Source organism: Halichoerus grypus, chromosome 2 (genome assembly GCF_964656455.1).
Source record: "Halichoerus grypus chromosome 2, mHalGry1.hap1.1, whole genome shotgun sequence".
NCBI classification, from domain to species: Eukaryota; Metazoa; Chordata; class Mammalia; order Carnivora; family Phocidae; genus Halichoerus; species Halichoerus grypus.
Window position 1 is genome coordinate 172995517 of NC_135713.1, and position 24656 is coordinate 173020172.

Genomic DNA, 24656 nt, shown 5'->3' on the forward strand with positions numbered 1-24656 from the left:
TTCGAGATTGCTGATCCATTCTTCTGCTTCCTCTAATCTGTTGTTGATTCCCCCTAGTGTATTTTTAAATTTTAGTTATTGAATTCTTTAGCCCTGATTGGTTCTTTTTAATATTTTCTATCTCTCTGTTGATGGTCTCACTGAGATCCTCCACTGTTTTCTCATGCCCAGTGAGAATCTTTGTGACCATTACTTTGAATTCCTTATCAGGCATATTGCCTATCTCCGTTTCATTTAGCTCCCCTCCTACCCTTTTTATTGTGGCCTTCTCTCTATAATTAGCTGTGGAAGGTCTATTCTGCCAGTCTTCGGGTTGTTTTCAGAGTTAGTCACATAGATGTAGTTCCTGTCTCAGTGTGTCCATGGGAGGAGGTGAGCTCAGGATCCTAGTTCATCCAGGATCTAGATTTCAAAAGAACTCTGCCATCTTCCCCAAACTACCCCCATTCTGTTTTTGTTTTTGCTTTTGTTTTCTTAAGTAGGCTGTACACCCAACAGGGGCTTGAACTCATGACCTGAGATCAAGAGTTGCATGCTCTACCAATTGAGCCAGCCAGGTGCCCCCTGTTTCTTTTTTTTTGGTAGTAGCTGTTTTAATGGGTGTGAGGTAGTATCTCATTGTAGTTTTGATTTGCATTTCTCTAATGAATGATGTTGAGTATCTTCTCATGTGGTTATTGGCCATTTGTATATCTTCTTTGGAGAAATGTTTATTGAAGTCTGTCCATTTTGGAATTGAGTTTTTTGTTGTTGAATTGTAAGAGTTCTCTATATATTTTAGATATTAATCCCTTATCAGATGTATGATTTGCAAATATTTTCTTCCATTCTGTGGGCTCCCCTTTTACTCTGTGGATAGTGTTTCTTGATGTACAAATTTTTAAGGTTTTCATGGAGTCCAAGTTGTTCATTGCTTTTTTTTTTTTTTTTTTTAATGTTTGGTAGAATTCACCAGCAAAGCCATCAGGTCCAGGACTTTTCTTGTTGGAAGATTTTGATTACTGACTAAATATCTGTGGCTATATGACAAGTCTTCCCATGTTATTCTTCTTTTCAAAATTATTTTAACTATTCTAGTTCTTTTATCTTTCCATATAAGTTTTAGAATAATGTCTATATCTATGAAAAGTCTTACTGGAGTTTTGATAGGAATTATTAATTACCTTTTTATCAATTTGGGGGAAATTGACATCTTTAATATGTGAATTCTTGGAATATATGAGCATGACATGTCTCTCCATTTATTTAGGTCTTTGATTTCTGTCATCCGCATTGTATAGTTTTCAGCATATAAGTTCTTTAAGTGTTTTGTTAGATTTACGTCTAGGCATTTCATTCTTTTGAGTAATTGTAAATGGCATTGTAGTTTTTATTTCAGTGTCCTGTTCATTGCTAGTATATAGAAATGATTGATCTGGGTATGTTTGTTTTGTAACCTGCAACTTTGGTGAACTCACTTATTCTAGGAATTTTTTTGTAGATTCCTCAGGATTTTCTTTGAAGATATTCATATCCTTTTATCGAATTTTAACATACCATATTTGCTTCATATTTTTAAAAGAATTGAACAAAACAGTTACAATTCCATTCTTCTACTTCCCCAGAGTTGGTTATCACTATCAAGAATTCAGTGCTTATTGTTTTCGTATGTATTCTTATCTTCTACTATTTTACATGTTTGAATATTCATGGACATTATATATTTTCTAGGTTTTGTACCCTTCTGCTTTGATTTTTTTATTTGACATTGTTTCTCCCCTAGATTTATCCCTGTTACAGAGTGAAGTCAAGTTTGTTCATATAGCTGCTGTGTAGTGTTCCAGTGCATGAGTATATATACTTCTGTTGATGGACATTTAAGTTGCTTCCAATTTTTTTGCTATTTTTTCCAGTTTTATTGATTTCTAAGAGTTCATTGTATATTCTGGGGTCTTGCCTTTGTGGTTATTTGTGTTGCCAGTGTCTCCTCCTAAACTTTGGTTTGTCTTTTAATTTTGGTGGTGGTGTCCTGTGTTGTAAAAGTTAAGTCAGATGGATAAATAATTTCTTTTATGGTTTTGAGTTTTGTGTCTCAGACATAGTCCTACTCTGAGATCATAATATTATTCTCCTATATTTTCTTATTAAACCTATCTGGAATTGTTCTTTGGTATCAGTGTGAGTCTAAAGTTCTAATTTTATTATTTTCCATTTGAGTAGCCAGTTGTCTCCAGATCATTTATCAATATCTGATTCTTTACTCATTGATTTCTAAGATTATTCCTATACTATCCAATTTCTTTATATGCTTTGGATTAGTTTCTGAGCTCTTCTATTTATCCCATTGCTATTTCTGTCTATCCCTGCATCAATAACTATCTTAGTCTCCTAATTTTTCTAGCCTAAGATAAGCCTTGATATCTGCTAGTGTGATCCTCTTAGTTCTTCATTTAAAGAATTTTAGCCCTTCATGGTTCTTTCCTCTTCAATATAAATTTTAAGATAAGCTTGTCAAATTCCACATAAAATCTGTTGGGATTTTGATTGAAATTGATATTTTTACTTTTTTAGTCTGTCATCTCTCTCCAGTTACTCAAATCTTTAGTAGCCTTCAGTATTCTTCATCTAGGGAGTGAACTTCTTTATCTTTAGTGTTTTTAGCAGTTTATTGGATATATCTCAGATTTCTGAGTTATCTCTTTTGTCATGTCATCCACCCAGTATATAACTAAAGATTAGTATTTTTTAACCTTTTGGTGTATCTAGATTTTAAAAGAATGTATTAAAAAACTAAAAATGTATAAACTAACCTTTCAGTAGTCGGAGAAAGACAAAATATCATTTAGCAAGTTTGATGATTCTTGAAGAACAGAATTTTGTGAATAGGAAGGCAATGTGCATAATAATGCCTTTCCTTCTTTCATTCTTTATTATTTTTTGTGGAATATCTGGTCTTTTGACCTATATGAGTTGAGTGGGGTTTTTTGCATTTTATGTGCCTTGGGTAAACTAAATCAATTTAAAAAGGAACTTAATCCCTCACCACAAGAAAGAAATGGTGATTCTGTGACATGATGGAGGTGTTAGTTAATGCTGTGTTGGTAATCATTTTGCAGTATGTAAGTGTATCACATCAGCAAGTTGCATACCTGAAAATTACACAGTGGTATGTCAGCTATATCTCAGTAAAGCTGTAAAAAAATAGGGAATTGATTAAGTAAGTTATTATATTTAAATAGAGCTGGAAAAAAATAAATGTAATCCTAGGACTACAGTGCTAATTTGTAGCAGCAAGAGAACCACACTATGACTAAAAGTAAGTATACATTGCCACCCCCACCCAAGATTTAGAATAGAAAGTGTTAGTAATTAAGCAATATGAATTATTTGTAATTCCCGTTGTAAGGTCCTAAAACCATTCATAAGCCTTCCAAGCTGCTACTATTCATTAAGCAGGTATATGACTGAGCATATGAATAGACACACAACAGAACACATTAAAATTGTTTTTAAGTCTAAATCTGTGGTAGTTGTTGGTAATTGGAGAGGCAGCATGGCCTAATGGTGGAGAACATGGACTTTGGAACCAGACGCTGCCTGGTTCTAATACTGGCTCTGCCACTTACCAGCAATAAGTAAGGTAGGTAAATATCTTGTACTTCAGTTTCCTCATCTGTAAAATGAGAATAATAGTAATTATTATTATTAGTTATTATTATTACTGTTATAATAGTAATGGATCTTAGTCTTGTTAAAAAAACAAACTTCATTAAAAATGAATTGCTGAGGGGCACCTGGCTGGCTCAGTCAGTGGAGCATGTGACTTGATCTCGGGGTTGTGAGTTCCAGCCTCTTAGGTATAGAGATTACTTAAAAGTAAAGAATCTTTAAAAAAAAAAAAAAAGTGATAAAAATCTGACTATATTAATTCCCATAGTGTGAATCTAATCTTTACCTTAAAGTAATTTAAACTTGGTAGTTTACATTAACCAAGTTTGTATAAGGTTAGGGGAGTTAAGTTTTATTACAAACACATCCTTCATCCTCTATAACTGAAAGTAGCAATCCTGGAATAATGGACTAGGCAATTTGGGTGACTGAAGTAGCTGGATGCATGTATTCAGGTTTTTGAAGGAAGAGAGAGGATAAAAGGTTTAGAAGAAGCAAGGAGGAATATTCCCCTTCTTTGCAGGAAATGTGGAAGAGAAGCAGCAGTCTCCAGATGAGAGAGCGCTTCCGGGGACAGCCAGGTTTCAGTTAGGACAGAAGGGAAGCCTTTCAGGGAGAAGGCTGAGGAGTAGAATTTCCACTCAGTGTAAATTAGCCATTATCATCATTATCAGTGTCCTCATCATCATCATTAACATTAGATTTTGTGATTATCTATTGTGTAATACTATTCTTACTTCTGGATGCTTGAATAAACTTTATACTGTGGTATTGCTATGTCATTTATTGCTGATTAAATACATTTTACTTTCTGTAAAAGTTTGGATATCAGGTCTGTGATAATAAACATCAAAATATTCATTATCCTATCATACTTATTGGAAAAGCATGTTTAATCTCATTTTTGGAGTAACTACCATATGCCAGGCTCTAATCTGTTGCTGGAAATACAAAGACATGTAAGATCTTTTCAAGGAGTATGGGTCAGTGAGCTCACCAGAATATACCCCGTGTGTGCTTCCATGCACACACGCCCTCAGACTGTTAGTAGTGGTCACCTCTAAGACAAGGAAATGAAAGCGGTGAGATAGTAAGGGGAGATTTCCATTTTTAGCCTGTATTTTTTTACTCTGTTATTTAAAAAAATCATCGTATAGTTCATTAATATATTAATTAAGAATTTATGGAAGTCATATTTTTTCTTTGTAACAATTAAAAGGAGGAATTGTGGGGCACCTGGGTGGCTCAGTTGGTTAAGTGGCTGCCTTCGGCTCGGGTCATGATCCTGGAGTCCCGGGATCGAGTCCTGCATCGGGCTTTCTGCTCAGAGGGGAGTCTGCTTCTCCCTCTGACCCTCCCCCCTTTTGTGCTCTCTCTCTCTCTCTCAAATAAATAAATAAAATCTTTTTTAAAAATTTAAAAAATAATAAAAGGAGGAATTTTGTTTTTTAAGCCTTTGTTTCTTTCAGGCAGGGATACCAATGGGACCAATGCCAGCAGCAGGAATGCCTTACCTGGGACAAACACCTTTTCTGGGAATGCGTCCTCCGGGCCCACAGTACACTCCAGACATGCAGAAGCAGTTTGCTGAAGAGCAGCAGTAAGAGACCTCAGGAGTCAAGCATAAAGACGCATGATAGCTGCTATTTTAAGAACGGTCAAATGTTCTTTAATGCAGATTTGAAGCCAGTACAGTCGTGTCGCCTTTAAGATACTTGCAATACATTATTATATATGTTTTAAGCAAGAATGGACCTTACGGATCCTCTAATTCAACCCTGTAATTTTACATTTAGGGAAAGTGCGGTTCAGAGGATGAAGTGACTTGTCAGTCCAGGTCACACAGTTACTAGCAAAGCCTGGACCCAAATGTAGGCCTCCTGATGCCCCAAGCATTGCTCTTTCTCCGGTACAACACTGCCTTCCCAAGTCAGAGTTCCCTTTTTGTCTACCTTTGTCTGTTTTTGGAGATTATTTTTGAATGCAAAAGGTTATCTCTTTCTCTTGCAAATTAAACAAGAAATAAATTCATGTGTATAATTTAGGTAAATCTTTTTTTGGACTCATTTCATATATTTCGAAATTAATGTAATGAGGAAATGGTATTGTCATAAGAAATTAGATCTAATTAGCAGTGAGGTTTTTAGTTCTAGAAATGTAAGGTGATATTGCTAAAACTATTAGAAGTATGAATATAACACAGTTTATAATCTCTGAAGCTAGTTCTTTACTAGATTGTTTTTCCTTCAGAAAACGATTTGAACAGCAACAGAAGCTCTTAGAAGAAGAAAGAAAAAGACGCCAGTTTGAAGAGCAGAAGCAAAAGCTCAGACTTCTGAGTAGTGTGAAACCTAAGGTAATATATTCCACCACCACGGCCCACATACACCCTGCATATGCCTCTCGCTCATTCAGTGGATTCTGTCACTTGGGCACCAGCCCAAGCTCAGGCTGTGGTTGATTCATTTGGGTCTGAGTCTAAAAGTGAAGAATTCTTCTTTTCCTGTAAGACACTGTATTATGGAACGGAATGAGATATCAACCATCATCTTTTCAACTCTTTTTTTACTACCATTGGTATGTTTGTGATCTTTTCTTGGGAAGATTAATAATTGATTTCAATACTAATTAATATAGGATACTTAATATCATTTGTTTCCTGAAGTATTTATAAATGAACCCTTTAATATTTTTTTGTTTTATAGAGTGTCATTTTATGCCTTTGGTATATGTATATACTTATCAGTGTTTTTCTGACTTAGAGAATTCCCTATCAGAAGTATGTGGTAAAAATACTGAAAACAGACCAATATCTATACTTTTAATTTGGGAGGATCTAGGATGAAGTAAGCCATAAGTGAAGATATATCCATATATCTGTTGTCTCTTAGACGGGAGAGAAGAGTAGAGATGATGCTTTGGAAGCCATAAAAGGAAACTTGGATGGATTTTCCAGAGATGCTAAGATGCACCCTACTCCAGCATCACACCCTAAGAAACCAGGTAATTTTAATTTAAAATTTTTCTTTCATTGGAAGGTGATTTCCTGTGTGTTTAATTGACCATTACGTGTGTGTGTGTGTGGAGAGTCAGTGCTCATTTCATCCTTCAAGCTGAGTAAAGATTTGGATGTTTTAAAATTTATAAGGGGTTAAGAATAACATTTCATTAATAGATGAAGAGTTGTTGAATCATTCAGCCAACCAAGTACTCTTTTCTGCTGGCATATATTACGTTGATAAATTTCATCTTAGACTCTTGTATTGTAGTACCTTTTATAGGTGATATCAGTAGGGAATAATCTAATATTGGCACAGTTACCAGTTCTTGACTTTCTGGGACAGCTTTAACTCTGGCCTATTAAATTCGCTTGTTAGATTATATACTCAGATTCTCATTCCAAATGTTCCCCAAAGTAAAATATATAGCAAGCTTGAAAAGAGAATGGATATAGCAGTCAGATTGAGTTCAGAAAGGAAAAACATAAATAAAAATGAAAATTATAAGCTAAATAACCACTCAGGAAGTAATTGAAAAATAGATATTGGAATGCTTGGAACTGGACCCTGTGTGGAACTTAGAAGAAGAAGGCAGAGATGAATGGTCATTGTTAGGGCAAACACTGTTCTGTCCATATAATGCCCTTTTTGGACAACTAGGTGTAGTTTAACAATCTCATTGTTAATAAATTGTTTTGATGTTTAAGTGGTCTCATGAATTCAGTCAACATGCATGCAGTTAGCTGTTTCTAGTTAACTGCTTTATACTTATCCAAAAAAAGATTTTTTAATGCAAGCCCAAGAAGTTTCCAGAGCTTCTCCAGTTAGGGACTTATACCTAGGCCTAAAGTACATACAAAGAGTTTTCAGCCTTTTACCCACCAAAGGCATCTATTAATCCCCCTACCCCCACTGACTGTTTACCTTAAAATGTGGAATATACAAACTATCACATAATTTTATACTTCTTCTTAATCATGTATATCACTGTGAGAGTCTATAAACCAAATATATATAACACATAGATTAACATAATTCTAGTCAAATGCAAAGAAACATTGGTTTAGCATTTGCAGCCTTATTGCTGGTAAATATTTAGGGTCCATTTAAAAAATACTCATAGTAGCTCTCAGTTTTCCATTAGTACTATTTTCTACCAGTACTGGTCTGAGAACCCAAATTGAGAACTTAAATTCACACTCTCGTAACCATTTTTAGGAGGGGTGGGCATTCATTGGGTCATGGCTTTTTTTTTTTTTTTTTTTAACAAAATTAATTAAGACAGTAGTCTTGGATATTCATTTTACATCTTTCATAAAACCTGGAAGCATTGAAGATTCTATTTTATGAATCCAAAGGAGAAGTGTCCAAAAGAGAAGCATGTGGTGTCCCCATTTTTCAGATGAGAGCGTTTTTTGAAAAGACTGCTCCTGTGGCATTAGACTTTAGTAAATGTTAAAGCAATTTAAAGTAGTTAAAAATGTGAAGAAGGTTTACATGTAGAAAACCCTAAAGACCACCAAAAAATGTTAGAACTAGTAAATGAATTCAGTGAAGTTATAGAGTACAAAGTCAATAAGTAAAAATCTGTTGCACTTCTATACACTAACAGCAAACTATCAGAAAAAGAAATTAAGAAAACAGTTTCATTTACACTTGCATCAAATAGAATAAAAGACCTAGGAATAAATGTAACCAAGATGAAAGACCTGTATACTGAAAACTTTAAGACATCGATGAAAGTAACTGAAGAAGACACACACAAAAAAGGAAAGATTCTTTGTGCTCATGGATTGAAAAAATGACTATTGTTAAAATGTCCATGTTACCCAAAGCAATCTACAGATTTCAGTGCAATTCCTATCAAAATTCCAGTGGCATTTTTTCACAGAAATAGAACAATCCTAAAATTTGTATAGAACCACAAAAGACCTCAAATAGCCAAAGCAGTCTTAAGAAAGAAGACTAATCATGACATACCTTGATTTCAAAGTATATCACAAAGCTGTAGTAATCAAAACAATATGATACTGGCATAGAAACAGAAACATAGATCAGTGGAACAGAATAGAGAGTCCAGAAATAAATCCAAACACATCTGGTCAATTTATGACAAAGCAAGAATACACAATGGGGAAAGGACAGTCTGTTCAATAAATGGTGTTGGGAAAACTGAACAGCCACATGCAAAAGAATGAAACTAGATTACTATCTTATACCATACACAAAAATTAATTCAAAATGGATTAAAGACTTGAATGTAAGACCTGAAACCATAAAACCCTTAGAAGAAAACATAGGTGGTAAGCTTTTGACATTGGTTTTGGCAATGATTTTTTTGGATCTGATTCCAAAATCAAAGGCAACAAAAGCAAAAATAAAGAAGTGGAACAACATCAAACTAAAAAGTTTCTGCATAGCAGAGGAAACCATCAACAAAATAAAAAGGCAGCCAACTGAATGGGAGAAAATATTTGCAAATCATATATCCATAAGGGCTGATATCCAAAGTAGACAAAGAACTCCTACAACTCAATAGCAAAAAAAAAAAAATCTGGTGAAAAAAATGGGCAGAGGATCTGAATAGACATTTTGACAGAGAAGACATACAGATGGTCAACAGGCACATGAAAAGATGCTCAGCATCACTAATCTTTAGGGAAACGCAAATCGCATTGCAAACTACAATGAGATACCACCTCATACTAGAATTACTGTCACCAAAAGACAAATGACTGTCACCAAAAAGACAAACAATAAGTATTGGCAAGGATGTGGAGAAAAGAGAACCCTCGTGCATTGTTGGTGGGAATGTAGGTTGGTGCAGCCACTGTGGAAAACAGTGTGAAGGTTCCTCAAAAAATTAAAAATAGAGCTACCATATGATCCAGCAATTCCACTACTGGGTATTTATCCAAAGAAAATAAGAACACTAACTCAAAAAAATATATACACCCCATATTCATTGCAGCATTATTTACAATAGCCAAGGTATGGAAGCAACCTAAGTGTACATTGATGGATGAATTGGTAAAGAAGATATGGTGTATGTATACAACAGAATACTACTCAGCCATAAAAAAGAATGGAATCTTGCCATTGGCAACAATGTGGATGGATCTTGAGGGTATTAGGCTAAGTGAAACAAGTCAGAGAAAGACAAACACCATATGATTTTACTTGTATGTGGAATCTGAAAAACAAAACGAAGGAAGAACAGAACGGTAGTTGACAGAGGAAAGTAGGGGGTGGGAGGTGGGTGAAATGGGTGAAGGAGCTCAAGAGGCTCAAACTTCCAGTTATGAATAAGTCATGGGGTTGTAATGTACAGCATGAGGACTATAGTCAGTAATTTTGTAGTGCATATTTGAAAGTTAGCTTAAAGTTCTCATTATGAGAGAAAACATTTTTTTTGTAACTTTGTATGGTAACAAATGGTAATGAGACTTACTGTGGTGATCATCTCACAGTGTATATACTATTATCAAATCGCTGTGTTGTACACCTGAAGCTATGTGTGTTAGCCATACCTCAACAACAGCAGCAAAGGCAGATTGAGAGGCACATGGTCCAGTTTGAAGCTGGCTGCGGACGATGGAGGGACAGAGATGGAGATAGTCAGGGATGATGTTGCCTTTATCTGTGTATCTGTGTGTGACTGTAGTTTTTAAAAGTTGATTTATTTAAAATAAATTTTGTGGATTTTGAGAAAAGAATGTGAAGAAGCAAAAATAATATTATTAAATGAAGTCCCTACAGAGAAGGCTTATTACATAAGTAAATCTCACATTTAACAGTAAAGAGCTGCAATGATGTTTATAGACTTTCGAGCCAAAGGTCTTTTAAACATAGTCCTCAGTCAGGGTTTACTTTCTTAAATTGTTGAGTTGTTTGACTTAGCACTTTATGGTGTCCCAATTTTGATGCTTTTTACAGTACCACCTTGGTATTTGGTTTAATGTTCTTTTGTAATTTTCATTCCTCAAGTGGTAGCTTTACTGATGTGAACTATGTATTTAAAGTGTATGGATTAGGCATGATATATTGAAAATGACAAGTATGTATCATGCATTGTTTCTAACTGGCATAATGAAATTTAATCATCAGAGTACGTATCTGTCCAAAATGTATTCAGCAGCATGGAGGTAGGTTTTCTAATATGTGGTACATACTGGTTTGAGAGGATATAATCCAAACAGATGACGTGGGTGTCAAAAGTAATCACCACTTTGATGTAAATTATTAGTGGTCTCAGGGAAAAAAACTGTAATAAAAGAAGGGAGGAAATTTTGAGTTTAAATTTTCTTGTTTTTTGAACAAAATGTAAAATAACCATAAAACTGGTTTTTGAAAAGAGAAAAATTGTGTGTAAATAGACATCAAAGTGTTTTTCATTCATTTCATAATTCCATTGGACTCTCATTGCATGTTAGTTCTTGTTCACCTCTGCTATTCATGTTTCAGTATACTCTTTTGGAATTGCACTACATCTTAATTTCTTTTTTCCTTGCTGATTTTCATTTCTGAGTGTTTCATTGCCATTTTCCATTTTGCAGATTATTCCACATCATCTCATTCTACTAAAACTGTCTCCCCATCATCTGCCTTTCTTGATGAAGAAGAATTCAGTGACTTTATGCAGGGGCCTGTTGAAGTGCCCACATGTGGTCCTTCTTCCACTTCCCAGCCTTTTCAGTCTTTCCATCCCACCACCCCACTTGGCCAGTTGCATACACAGAAGGCTGGAGCACAGCCTCTCCCTCCAGGTCAGATTCCAGTGTCTTTTGCCTTACATGGTGTCCCTGGGCAAATTCCTTCTTTCTCTACTGCTGCAGCCTCATACAATGTACAGAAAGCAGGTAACTCCTAGAATATTAATGAAAGCATTCTTAAGATAATCTTGGATAATTTATTTCTTTTATATAAGTAGAATAATACACTGTTGTTGGTAAAGAAACATGTACCTGAATATATGAGTACTGTTGAAATTCACCCAAATAAGAATCTAGATTTTTTAATTCTGGGGGCCTCACATTCCAGAAAAATGATTTAAAACTTTTGCTCCTAAATTAGGAGCTATTTAAACCACCTTCAAACTTTAAAAACAAACTGATTTCTACAGAGTACTCTTGTTTGAGAAAATCACCAATATTTTGTTCAGAGTAATGAATTAAGAAAAGCTGCTTTAGAAAGTGCTCTCTCTGGTTCAGTGGTAGAGCACTTGGGGGGCAGAAGCCCGGGTTCTCCATTTATTGTCAGTGTGTCCTTGGACAAATCTTTAAACTGTACCTTAGTTTAGCACTTGTGAAAAGATGGGAGGGGGGACAGTTACACCTTCATTCTTGAGACATATATCCTAGCAAACTTAGTCCAAACTTCCCCAGTTGGCAGATGTAGAAACACACCCAGAGATGACTTTACTGGCCAAGGGCCTCCCCAGCAGTGAGTAGAAGTGTCTCTATCTTGTGGAGGTCGTCAGAGTCCTAAGGTAGCACTCCTTCCACTATACCATTCTACCTGCTGGCTCATAGAATTCTTGAGAACCAAAGTAGGTAATGATGTTTAAGTTCTCTAAAACCTCTAAAGTCTTTCAGGTCCTATAAAAGTGTGTAGTGACTGGATTATTTCAGAATTTACGTTATGTGTGGCAGGGCCTACCCTTGAGAATCTGGGGATGGAAATGGATAATTGAAAAAAAATCCGAAATTTGCAATTTTATACAAATAACCCTTCATGCTGTTTGTTTAGGCCCTTCCTTGGAGGAGAAGCTCCTAGTATCTTGTGATATAAGTACGTCTGGGCAGGAACAAATTAAATTAAATACTTCTGAAGTTGGGCACAAAGCCCTAGGCCCAGGTTCCAGTAAGAACCATCCCAGTTTAACGACCAAAAACGGGGGTGCTGTAGATGGACGTGTAAGTGGTACCACCACTGCAGAGGCAGAAAAGACTTCAGACCAAAACCTGTCCATTGAAGAGAGTGGTGAGCTCATGAAATACTCAGCAAAAAGTTTATTTAACCAAATGTCGCTCAAATGCTAACACCTTAAGCATTAATCTTCAAATGAATGCTGCTTCATTTTGCTAATCAGTATTTTGCTTAAAATATTTTTAATGCATTCCTTTCTCCAATTAACCCCTACGATTTTGCTCTGAATTCTTTCAGCACAGTTATTCCTTTTAAAAATTTTATGATAACCAGTTTTTTAAATCAGAATCATTCCTGATTTTAAATTTCTTTTCCTTTTATTTTATAAAAACTCTTTCTCCCCTCTTACACTTTCTGTTCTTCTATAAGGGTTGAAAGTTAAAATTTAACTGGAAAAGTCACCAATGAGAAATAGTTTTGTTTCTCTGAAATAAATCATACACACTGCTGCCTAAAAGATCCAAGTTTTTATAAACTCAGCTTGCAGAGATAAATTAGAATTTGCATGGCATAGGAGACAAACTTTTGGAGGATTTTTTCTGAACAAAATAAAAATTAAAAATCCCATACATTAAGGCAGCAGTGTTATATTCAGGTTAAAAAAAAAATCAGACTTTGCAAAGAAGTATTATTAAAAGCTGCAAGGAAAGCTTGAGCCAATTACATTTTTTTTTTACGTGTGCAATTTTTAAACCACTGGCTGTCATGTTTTCTCCTTTAATTTGTAATATGTGAAATGGTGCAAGCCTCATGTGATTCAGAATATTGATTTGGTACATTTTAGTTTTTTTCGCTTTCTCTTTAGGACATAGTTAATGTACAGAGTTGTTTAGAAACCAAATCTTTTAATCGTATTGGTGACTTTTTTTTAGTATCTTCAGCCAGCGCTCTTCTTATAAAAAAGGGTGACTCAGTGCAATTTCCCCATCATCTGCATGGACCGTTATATACGTTAAATAATGTTTCTTATCTCCTAGGTGTGGGAGTATTTCCCTCACAGGATCCTGTTCAGCCCAGAATGCCTCCTTGGATTTACAATGAGAGTTTGGTTCCAGGTAAAAAAGCTGCTTTGTCCAGGATTCCCATCTGGATATTTCACTTTAAGTGTTGAAAACAGAGTTGTGAATATCTACTGTTGTGGTTACAAAATATGCAGAAGGAATTTTAACTTTTTTCTTGTTTATTTTTTTCTGAAAGAGTACAGAAAATTTTAAAGATCTGGTATTTCGAAAGACAGCCTTATGTGTGAAATAGCTATATAAATGTGGGAGAAATGTTTTGCTTTAATGTTTTATTGACCATCATAGACTTTTATTTCTAAAAGCTTTGCTTAGATTTATCATGCTTTAAAAGATACTGTTATTTCATAGATTATTAATAACCTCTCAAGAATAGTACTAATACGAGTGCCTGGGTGGCTCAGTTGGTTAAGCGTCTGCCTTCGGCTCAGGTCATGATCCTGGGGTCCTGGGATTGAGCCCCATGTCAGGCTCCCTGCTCAGTGGGGAGCCCGCTTCTCCCTCTCCTCTGCTGGCTCCCCCTGCTTGTGCTCTCTCGCTGTCTCTCAAATAAATATATAAAATCTTTAAAAAAAAAAATAGTACTAATACATTTAATGTAATTTTCTGAACTCGTGGTGATTAATTTTTATATTTTAAAATATATTTGTTTTATGACTTATAATATGTGAAGTAAAAGACCAAGTAGCATCTTTTTCAACATTGGAAGGTGGTGTTTACTTTTTACTTTATGTATATTATTACTGCTGAGCCAAAAAAATCCCTAAGGTGCATATTTTGTGATAGTATTCAGTTGATACGAGGAAATACTCTGTTGAGCCATGGCTGATGTGCCCACAGTAATGACTATTATAGCAGCATGTGTTAATCTTAATATATTGTAACATGTTCAGTTTGCTGTATTTTGCCAATCCCTGGAAAATTGTAGCTGAACTTTTTGGGGTAAAACCAGTAATGTCTACTTTATATCATAATCATGTACTCACCAATTGAAAGGCTAATTTCCCCAAATCCTATGGGACTTCAGTTGTACATAAAAATAATAGGTTTTCTTCCAGGTGCCCGTTAGACAGTTTGCATCTTCTTACTCTCTGTCTTCAAGCCAAACAAACAAAACCCAGATCTTGGGGCGCCTGGGTGGCTCAGAGGGTTAAGTGTCTGCCTTCAGCTCAGGTCATGATCCCAAGGTCCTGGGATCGAGCTCTGCATTGGGCTCCCTGCTCAGAGGGAAGCCTGCTTCCCCCTCTCCCACTTCCCCTGCATGTGTTCCCTGTCTCGCTGTGTCTCTCTCTGTCAAATCAATTAAAAAAAAAAATCTTAAAAAAAAAAAAAAACCCAGATCTGATATATTTTGGAGTTCCTTCCATTTTCTGCCAGCTTGTATTTCTCCCTCCTTCCAAACATACATGCACACATAATTTCCTAGCCAAAATATGTGTTTTTATAGCCAGCCTACTAACCTATAATCCATATTCAAATCCTGGATGTAAATTTTTTGCTTTAAACATTTTTTTTCTGTCTGCCTTAGCCCTACCCACTGTCATCCTCCAAAACTCGTCTAACTAGGGTTGCCAGATTTAGCAAATAAGCTTATATAACATCTATTCAATTTTGAATTTCAGATAAATAGTAAATAATTGTTTAGTATAAAAGTATGTCCCATGTGATATTAGCATCCTCTATTTTATATGGCAACCTCATCTCTAAGAGCCTTTCCCATTTTGTCCTTCGGAAACCCCATTTGACTGTGGAAAAACTCCTCAGCAGTTCCTTCCTTTTTTTTGAAACATGTATTCTGCTTTATCAACTTGACTGAAAATTGCTTTCTCTGAAGGCTCTATTCCCATAGCACCTTACCCAGTACTATTTTTGCTCATAACCTCTAATTCACTGGGGGAGGAGACAGGTGGTATTGGTACAGTTCTCGCCTCCCTACTGCTATTTTCAAACTGTTCCCACCATCATTACAACTTCTCTTTTAAAGTGCAAAGCATCTGTTTATACCACCTCCATCTTAGTATTGTTACTATCTTCTCCTGAATTTTAAGACTTTCTCTGACCCTTAGCCCCAAATCTTTATCTTCAGGACCAAGTTCCAACCTGTCTTCTAAGCTGTAGACTCTGATTGTGTGTTGGAAATTTCCACTTGAATAACCTTTACAGCAATTCAAACCCTGACATGGCTTCAGTTCTGTTAAAGCAGTTTGACTTAAAATTATTCTTGTGTAAGCAACAATGACAACAAAAAAGAGCAATCACTTTTAATATGTTTATATTTGTAATCTGGTCTTTCCTTTGATAGATGCCTATAAGAAAATTTTAGAAATCACAATGACTCCAACTGGAATAGATACTGCTAAACTTTATCCCATCCTGATGTCATCTGGACTTCCCAGGGAAACTCTTGGACAGATATGGGCCTTAGCTAATCGAACTACACCTGGCAAACTTACTAAGGAAGAACTTTATACTGTTCTCGCCATGATAGCAGTAACACAGGTAGACATTGTTTCGTAAGTTTGATCAAATAACTTTTCAATATAAATCCTATTGACTACAACCTTGTAGAACTCCTTGTACATTAAAATTTAGATTATTTTTAGGATACAGTACTTCAAAAATGTACAGTTTTATATGATGCACATACTAGTAAAATATTCTTTTGTTTAAAGACTGTTTAGTATATTAACATTCTCTGACCTAACTGTATCCTTTCTGAACTTGAAAGTTATTCAATAATAGATGGAATTACTCTTCTTGTTTTTGAAATCCTTGTTTAAAATTCCTTAGATTTAAGTATTCTTGGTCTGGTAGCAATTTTTCTTATAATACAAAATCATTTTAAATGATTTGATTATAATGAATTAACCGAACTTGTCAGAGAGTACAGTGTCACCATTGAGCTGTGTTAACCATTTCTTTGCCTGATACTAGGTTTACATGGACCTTGTAAGTTATTTTCTTGTATCAAATTCATGAGTTTTGGGACTCAGTGTAGAAAGCTATCAGGACTACAGATTTTACATTTAGGTCTCCCTTTGCAATGGATTTAGATTATATGTGGTTTTCAATCCCCTAAAATGTTTCCATTTTCCTTCTATTCTGTATAGAGGGGTGTTCCTGCCATGAGTCCTGATGCTTTAAACCAATTTCCAGCCGCTCCTATTCCAACTTTAAGTGGCTTTCCTATGACTTTGCCTACTGCGGTGAGTCAGCCAACTGGGATGTCTTCAGGCCCTGCAGGCTCCATACCCCTCAACCTCGGACAGCCAGTCATGGGCATTAACCTTGTTGGACCAGTTGGGGGAGCTGCAGCCCAGGCTTCCAGTGGCTTCATGCCACCTTACCCTGCAAACCAGGTAAGTGGAGCAGCTGTGCATATTCCAAATAATCCCTGAAAGTGAATCTAGCAACTTTTTTCCCAAGGATGCAGAGAAGATTGTTGTATTATGATGGACACTGGAGGTGAAAATTAAACAGTAGTAAAACAATACAAAATTTCATTTCTCATTATTTAAAAAAAATGAAGAAATCTCTTAAGTCTTAAGAGATTTGAATTTTGGCTAAAAGTTTATATAGTTCTTTATAGTATATATATTTTAAACATCAAGCTTAATGAGGTTAACTAAATTCCTAGACTGTGTCTTTTGGAAAAGCTACTAAACCTGAAATTCAAATGCTTCCATTTATTTTTCACTTCTCAGATTAGCAAAAAGTTTAGAAAACAATAGTGTCAGGGAAAATGTAGGGAAAATGGTTTGCTGGTACAGCCTTCTTAGAAGGCAGGTTTGGCAATAACTGCCCAAATTCTAAATGTCTGTATATTCTGCCCTAGCAGTCACACTATTAGGAATCTATCCCATAGAAATAGTAACTCAGATTAACAAAAATATGCAAGGATATTTGTTATAGCCTTGTTTATTAGAGTAAAAAGAAATAGCTAAATGTCCCTCAGAAGAAGGAAGGTAAATAAGTTTTGCTTCATCTATATAGTGGTAAACTATTTGATCATTAAAATGAAGAACTACTACATGTACAACATGGAAGAGATGTCCACATTATATTTATAATTACATCTTTTTTTTAAAGTGCAGAACAACATAGTATAAGCTCATTTTTCTATAAAACAAATGAACTGTTCACAGTACTTACTTCCAGAGCATGTGATTAGGAGTCAGTGTTCATTGTTGACTTTATACATACACTAATGGATTATAACAAGCTTGTATCACTTTGGTAATTTATATCGTGTATAAAATGTTTTTTAAAGATGGCAGGTTCTCAGTAATAAATATGATTTAGCTGCTTTAAAATTGTGTAGATTAGTTCTTTAAACCAGTCTTTTACCATTTGTACAAGAGAGTATCTAAAAATACAAGACAGGGGGGCACCTGGGTGGCTCAGTTGGTTAAGTGACTGCCTTCGGCTCAGGTCATGATCCTGGAGTCCCGGGATCGAGTCTCACATCGGGCTCCCTGCTCGGCGGGGAGTCTGCTTCTCTCTCTGACCCTCCCCCTCTTGTGCTTTCTCATTCTCTCTCAAACAAATAAGTGGAATCTTCAAAAATAAATAGTAAATAAATAAAATAAAAATACAAGACAGGGGCACCTGGGTGGCTTAGTCGGTTCAGCTTCTGACTCTTGATTTTGGCTCAGGTCATGATTTCAGGTCGTGAGTTTGAGCCACGCATCAGGTTCCACACTGGGGGTGAAGTCTGCTTAAGATTCTCTCTCTCCCTCTCCCTGTGACCCTCCCACCACCCCCCAAAATAAAAAAATACAAGACAGATTCTTGCTTTAGATACTTGAGTTGGTGTTATACCTAAAGTGTGTCCTTCTAAAATTAGATAGTCATGCCTACCTAATTTAGGTACCTAAACTGGGAGATTTAAAAGGTAGTTTTTGAGTTTGACAGTTGTAAATTTGTTACTTACTCTTTTATCAATTCTATCTCTCTCTTTAAATGTCCTCTATACACCTAGGTGGTAAAACCAGAAGAAGATGACTTCCAGGATTTTCAAGATGCTTCTAAGTCAGGCTCCCTTGATGACTCATTCAGTGATTTCCAAGAGTTGCCTGCTTCTTCAAAAACAAGTAATTCCCAGCATGGAAACAGGTAGAAAAGGGTTGAATATAGTTAACATTGTGTTTAATAAATGAGAAAGAGGCATCCATTTATTTGTGGCTCCCTGCGCTCTCCCTTACCACCACCAACTCTGTCAGCTCTGCTTGGCTTGGAAAAAGGCTATATGTGCTCTGGCCGCTGCCTGTTCTCTCGACCATTGCCCTTCCCCCACAGCTCATGCTCCACCCATGCCAGAATGACTCCAAACTGATCCTGCTCTTTCAGGCTTCTGACCTTTTACTTTCTTCAATCTGAAATTCTCTCTATAGTTCATTCTAGTTCTATTTCAAAAGTCAGTTTAACATAGGAAGTTTTTAGGGGCGCCTGGGTGGCTCAGTCGTTAAGCGTCTGCCTTCGGCTCAGGTCATGATCCCAGGGTCCTGGGATCGAGCCCTGCATCAGGCTCTCTGCTCAGCGGAGAGCCTGCTTCTCCCTCTCCCACTCCCCCTGCTTGTGTTTCCTCTCTCTCTCTCTGTCAAATAAATAAATAAAATCTTTAAAAAAAAAACAACATAGGAAGTTTTTACTAACCTCTCTGCATTAATTGCCGCCTCAAAGATGAGGGCCCTTCCCTTTTTACTGCCCTGGTGACTTCTAGATATCTGTGCCCTGGTTACTGGTTTACCTGTTTCCCTTACTAGGCTGTCATACCTGAAGACAGTCTTTCATGGCTGTATTTGTAGTACTTAACCATATTATGTAATTAATAAAGGATTACTGGATGAATGTGTTGCAGTATGAAGGTTGTAAACCAGATTCATCAAATTAGTGGTTTACTCCTCTGGGAAAAAAAAACTCTCAGTGGGTGAAACTTTAAGATGGTGACCAGATCCAAGATATATGGGATATTAGCAATTTTGTGTGGCATTATCTCCACATAATAGTTTACTTTCATACATAGTCATACTTTGTAGTCTTTTTTTTTCAGTTCTGACTTGATTACTTCCATGCTTACATGAAAACATTTTGCTCATGTCTAAGAATCCACACTCATTGTTTATTTACTCACTGAAAAACATTTACATACCACCTGCCGTATGCCAGACATTGGGGCAGGACTAGAACTACAAAGGCAGAAAACGCAGTTCCTGCTCTAAAGAAGCTTGGTGTTATCTGGGTATTTATGGTATCAGATAAAATTCTCTTAGAATTGGTCCTTCAGTCTTTGTGTGTGTGTACGTGTATAATGAATTCCCTAGTTAATGATCTGTGTTCCATATTATGAGTTTATTTTAAAGGGATATTTGTTAAATGATGATATAAATGGCTAAGCCTAGGTGAGACTGCTTTGGGCAGCACTTTTTTTTTTTTAAGTAGGCTCCACACTGGGAGCCCATCGCGGGGCTTGAACTCATGACCCTGAGATCAAGACCTAAGCTGAGACCATGACTCAGACTCTTTTCTTTTTTCAAAGATTTTATTTATTTATTTGACAGAGAAAGCACAAGCAGGGGGAGCGGGAGAGGGAGAAGCAGGCTCCCCGCTGAGCAGGGAGCCCGATGCGGGGCTCGATCCCAGGACCCTGGGATCATGACCTGAGCCGAAGGCAGACGCTTAACCCTCTGAGCCACCCAGGCGCCCAGTGACTCAGACTCTTAACCGATGAACTACCCAGACGCCCCTTGGGTAGCATTTTTAAGCAAAAAATGGGCATTATTTGTTCAAGAAGATGAAAAGACAAGTAAGGTGTTAAGTAGGCTGGAGTGGAGAGTATTGTTAGTCTATGAAAAAAAAATCTCATTAGTTAAGGGCAGCACCAATGTGGGATGGCTTATGATTTGTGACTAATCTGTAAAGGGTTTTAGAGATAATAAGTGGCCTGAGGAAAGTGATCCCTGCTACTGTGTGGGTAAATTCAGCTGCCATAGTGATCCTGTGGTGAGCTGTGGAGAGGTGCTCTGGGTTTAGAGTCAGGCACTGAAAAGTGTGCGTCTGAGAAATTGGTCAGACGCGGTGTCGAACTGGATGTCAGAGGAGAAATAGCTAGCCCTTGAGTCGGCATGAAAGGGGATCTGGAAGTCAGCAGTGTCATTCATTTATGCATTCATAAAATACTTAACTGTGAGCCGGGCACTGGGGAGCCTGGAACAGTAGACACCACAGACATGGGGTACCGATGCTAAAATAGTTCAAAAAGGATTAAGGTGTAGGGGTTTTGGTTAGCTTCATTTTACTTTTTAAGTGGCAGTATTTAGTGTGGTGTCTCTCCAATCAGACCCCAAATGTGGGGTGACAATAGGGTGGAAGCCCGTGGCGGCCCGTGGTGCAGGGCTGTGAAAGGATTCACCCCAGGCAGAACAAAGGAGATAGAAGCTGATTGAATACATCGCGAGGGAGCATCCGGCAGGACAGCAAAGGAGAGACCATCTGCCACCAGGCAGTGGGTGCGGGCTGTTTTTAAAGGGGGACGATGGGGAAGTATGGCCACAGATGGAATTTTCCCTATTTGGTGGCGATGCCAAGTAGCCCACTGGTCTGTTAGGGCCTGTGGACATTTTGAGCTGAGTGGACTGATGGCCTTGTCTGTATTCATCCAGGTGGTCGCTGTGAGCCCTTTTGCCTTGATTAAGTTTCCGTGGCTCAAGCCTGTTGTCTAAAATGTCTCTACCTTTGGCAGGGTAAGCAACTAAGTAAAATCATCTACGACAGCCACATGGAGTGATTGTAAAACAAATGGATGCACTAGAGAAAAAGCAAAATACTTTTTTTTTGGTAGCCAAATTCTCTTAAGTCTTATCTTTCAATAGCCTGCAGGTTCTTAAATTTTAAAACAATTTAAAACACTGAGTATCTTTCACTAGTATTAAATAGAAATAACAGTTTTCACATTTGGAATAGATATGTACTTTATATAACTGGCCTAAACACTGTCATGGTGATTACAGTTTGGTTTTTTTAAATAATTTCAGAGAACTAGAATGAATTATTCATTTGTAATATGCATAAAATTACAGTCTGAGTCAGCTTTTTTTTTGAGTGGAATTTTATTTTGTTGACTTCAATCAGTATTTCATTACCTGAAGTTCCTCTATTTTTTTCAAATCCTGAAAATAATTTTAAAATTAATAATAATTATATGTCACATTTAGTAGATTTTACCAGTGGGCTTTATAAGACCGTAGCTAAAGTTGGCAGTTCATGAAAAACAAATAGGTTGTTCAACTTTGTGATTTTTTTCTCCCTCAAACATTAATTACTTTTATTTATATGTAACATTCTATTCAATGAGTTGTAGTTTAATTGCTTATGGAACTTAAAAAATCCACCTATAATGTATAGATGATGACCTGTTTGTCAAGATCAAATACATCACAGCTGTTTGGTAGTGATGTGAAATTATAATGTTTGATAGCATTAAGTCCTAAAGCCCTGTGGACCTCCATTAGCATGCATGTGCAAGAGCTGGGTTTTTTTACCTTGCTTGTAGGCCACTGATAAGACTATTTAAATGACTGTGGAAAGATTTTTGCTTCAGGGCAAAAAACTCAATAGAAATCCATTTATATAACTTGTGTGTGCGGTATTGAATGACACAAACTAGTGGTGGAATGTAGTCATTCATATGTAAAGTTGTTCTTCCAGGGAGCTGCCTGGGTGTGATAAGAAAAAAAAAAAAAAGCTATGCTTTTATAGTATGTGTTTAAGCCATCCAAGAATTACCCACACAGATACTACTCATTACACTATTTTTCCATCCAGCGAGAAGTATGTCCACAGGCAAAAGTATCTTTATCTAATTTTGAAGTGATTGTTGTTTTGCTACAAAGATAGCTTCTGGAACCGCTGATGTGGTCCTTGTAAAAATGTAAATTGTATTAACTCTACTGCTGCTTATCAGATGTGTGAACTTCTGCCAGTAAGCAATGCACTAAGATCAAATAAGAACAATTTACATCTTGGCTTGAACAACATTTCATAAATAGATGTTTATCTTAACTATTCTACCTCTGCATTCTGAACCCATTTCAAAGAATAATTTATATGAAGGTTAACAGAATTTACTCTAAAATATTGGGTGTACATATTTGGAACAGTTCACTTTTGCAATTTTATGGACCTTAAGTTAAAATTCTAGGAGGTCATCATTCTATAAGAATCTATTTCCAGAGCCATTCCAACTGTTTTTGTGACTTACAGCGATGATTAGATGGTCAGTGTGGGTCTGACTCCTCTTCAGATAATCAAACAAAGAATTATCACGTGGGCGGTGTGTCAGTATATTTTTACAAGAAAAAGGATGTTTAAAAAAAATGTTTTTTCGCCTCTGTGGTGAATATAAACAGTTTCTAACTTTTAAAGCAGGGAGCCATGAATTTTAACCAGATACCTGTTCGCCATTTTAATTCTAAGCTTCTACTTGATAAGGGAAGGATTCAATGTTCTAGTCATTAAGAAATATTTCATTTTCCCTTATAGTGCCCCTTCTTTGTTGATGCCACTTCCTGGAACTAAAGCATCAGCTTCAATGGATAAATATGCTGTGTTTAAAGGAATTACAGCTGACAAGTCCTCTGAAAATACTGTTCCATTTGGAGGTAAAAACACATTGTCAATTCATAAACCTATGAATGTAAACCTTTTTAGTGGCGGCCTTTTGTGAGAAATGTATAAAATGCTTACACCACGTGTCAAGTATGTATGGTTTGGTTAACCCAGTCTGCCTGCCTTACTTCCTTGAGTTTTAATCTCAAGGTTCTTAAACTTAATGGACTTTCTGTCTTTTCATCATAGAGCCTGGTGATAAATACAGTGCTTTCAGAGAACTTGAACAGACAGCAGAGAGTAAATCTTCAGGTAAGTTTTTGATTCCTTAAATGGATAAATTACTTCAATTGTTTTTTTTTAAGATTTTTATTTATTTATTTGGCAGAGAGAGAGCACAAGTAGGCACAATGGCAGGCAGAGGGAGAGGGAGAAGCAGGCTCTCTGCTGAGCAGGGAGCCCGACGCAGGGCTCGGTCCCAGGACCCTGGGATCATGACCTGAGCCAAAGGCAGACGCTTAATCGGCTGAGCCACCCAGGCGCCCCTAAATTACTTCAATTTTTTAAAAATTTTATTTATTTTAAGTAATCTCTACACCCAATGTGGGACTCGAACTCATGGCCCCAAGATCAAGAGTCGCATGTTCCTCTGACTAAGCCAGCCAGGCACCCCTCAATTTTTAATAAAAAATATTTTTGATGGTTCTTTCAGTGATATTCCTGAACATGTCTTTATAATATTGTGTGTGTGTGAGGGTTTTTTGGCTTTGTACCTCTGGAAATTATAAGGAAACAAAATGTGGTTCAGCTATTGGAAATTATTTTCTAAAATTTAGGGCAAACCCCAAATTGAGGCAATTTTTTTTTTTTTAAAGATTTTATTTATTTGACAGAGACACAGCAAGAGAGGGAACACAAGCAGGGGGAGTGGGAGAGGGAGAAGCAGGCTTCCCGCGGAGCAGGGAGCCCGATGTGGGGCTCGATCCCAGGACCCCGGGATCATGACCTGAGCTGAAGGCAGACGCTTAATGACTGAGCCACCCAGGCGCCCCGAGGCAATTTCTTTTGAAGCTAGTGCGTTCTCTTTCACTGGAAGCCTTCGAGCCAAGTTAGACTTCTGTATCAAATGGAGGGCTGTGACTGGTCTCAGTTATTTTAATGTTTAACAAGAACTTGAACTGTTGTCAGTCTGTGGACTATGGAAAAGGTAGCAACCAGTCTTTTCAAGATTTTCAAAATTGGCTATAATTTAATAAGATGAGGTAAGAGGGATTTATAGAAGGGCTTAAAGAGAGTAGAAGGGAATATAGAATGATAGTTTGAGAGCCATATGTGTAAAGACTGGAAGTTATGTTTGTGGTTAAATCCTAACCTGATGTGTAGGGTTTAGATAATCCATAGGTCAAATTATGTCCTTCAAAGCTTAACTGCACATGCTATGATATTTGTATACTCT

At 36.6% G+C, this 24656-nt stretch overlaps 1 protein-coding gene across 19 annotated transcripts in view; it reads left to right on the plus strand.

Moving 5' to 3' along the window:
* Positions 1 to 24656, plus strand: part of SYNRG (synergin gamma) — a 77426-nt gene that overhangs the window by 16506 nt on the left and 36264 nt on the right. For 9 of the 19 annotated variants that reach the window (XM_078063844.1, XM_078063850.1, XM_078063858.1 and 6 more), the window contains exons 4-14: positions 5118 to 5248; positions 5899 to 6004; positions 6540 to 6651; positions 11204 to 11506; positions 12396 to 12629; positions 13553 to 13630; positions 15897 to 16093; positions 16705 to 16953; positions 18576 to 18709; positions 23135 to 23253; positions 23450 to 23512. In XM_078063844.1, coding sequence (XP_077919970.1) covers positions 5118 to 5248; positions 5899 to 6004; positions 6540 to 6651; positions 11204 to 11506; positions 12396 to 12629; positions 13553 to 13630; positions 15897 to 16093; positions 16705 to 16953; positions 18576 to 18709; positions 23135 to 23253; positions 23450 to 23512 — 1726 coding nt within the window. The remainder of the gene's footprint in view (positions 1 to 5117; positions 5249 to 5898; positions 6005 to 6539; positions 6652 to 11203; positions 11507 to 12395; positions 12630 to 13552; positions 13631 to 15896; positions 16094 to 16704; positions 16954 to 18575; positions 18710 to 23134; positions 23254 to 23449; positions 23513 to 24656) is intronic. The other 10 variants (XM_078063891.1, XM_078063909.1, XM_078063917.1 and 7 more) reach the window with 4 other exon arrangements.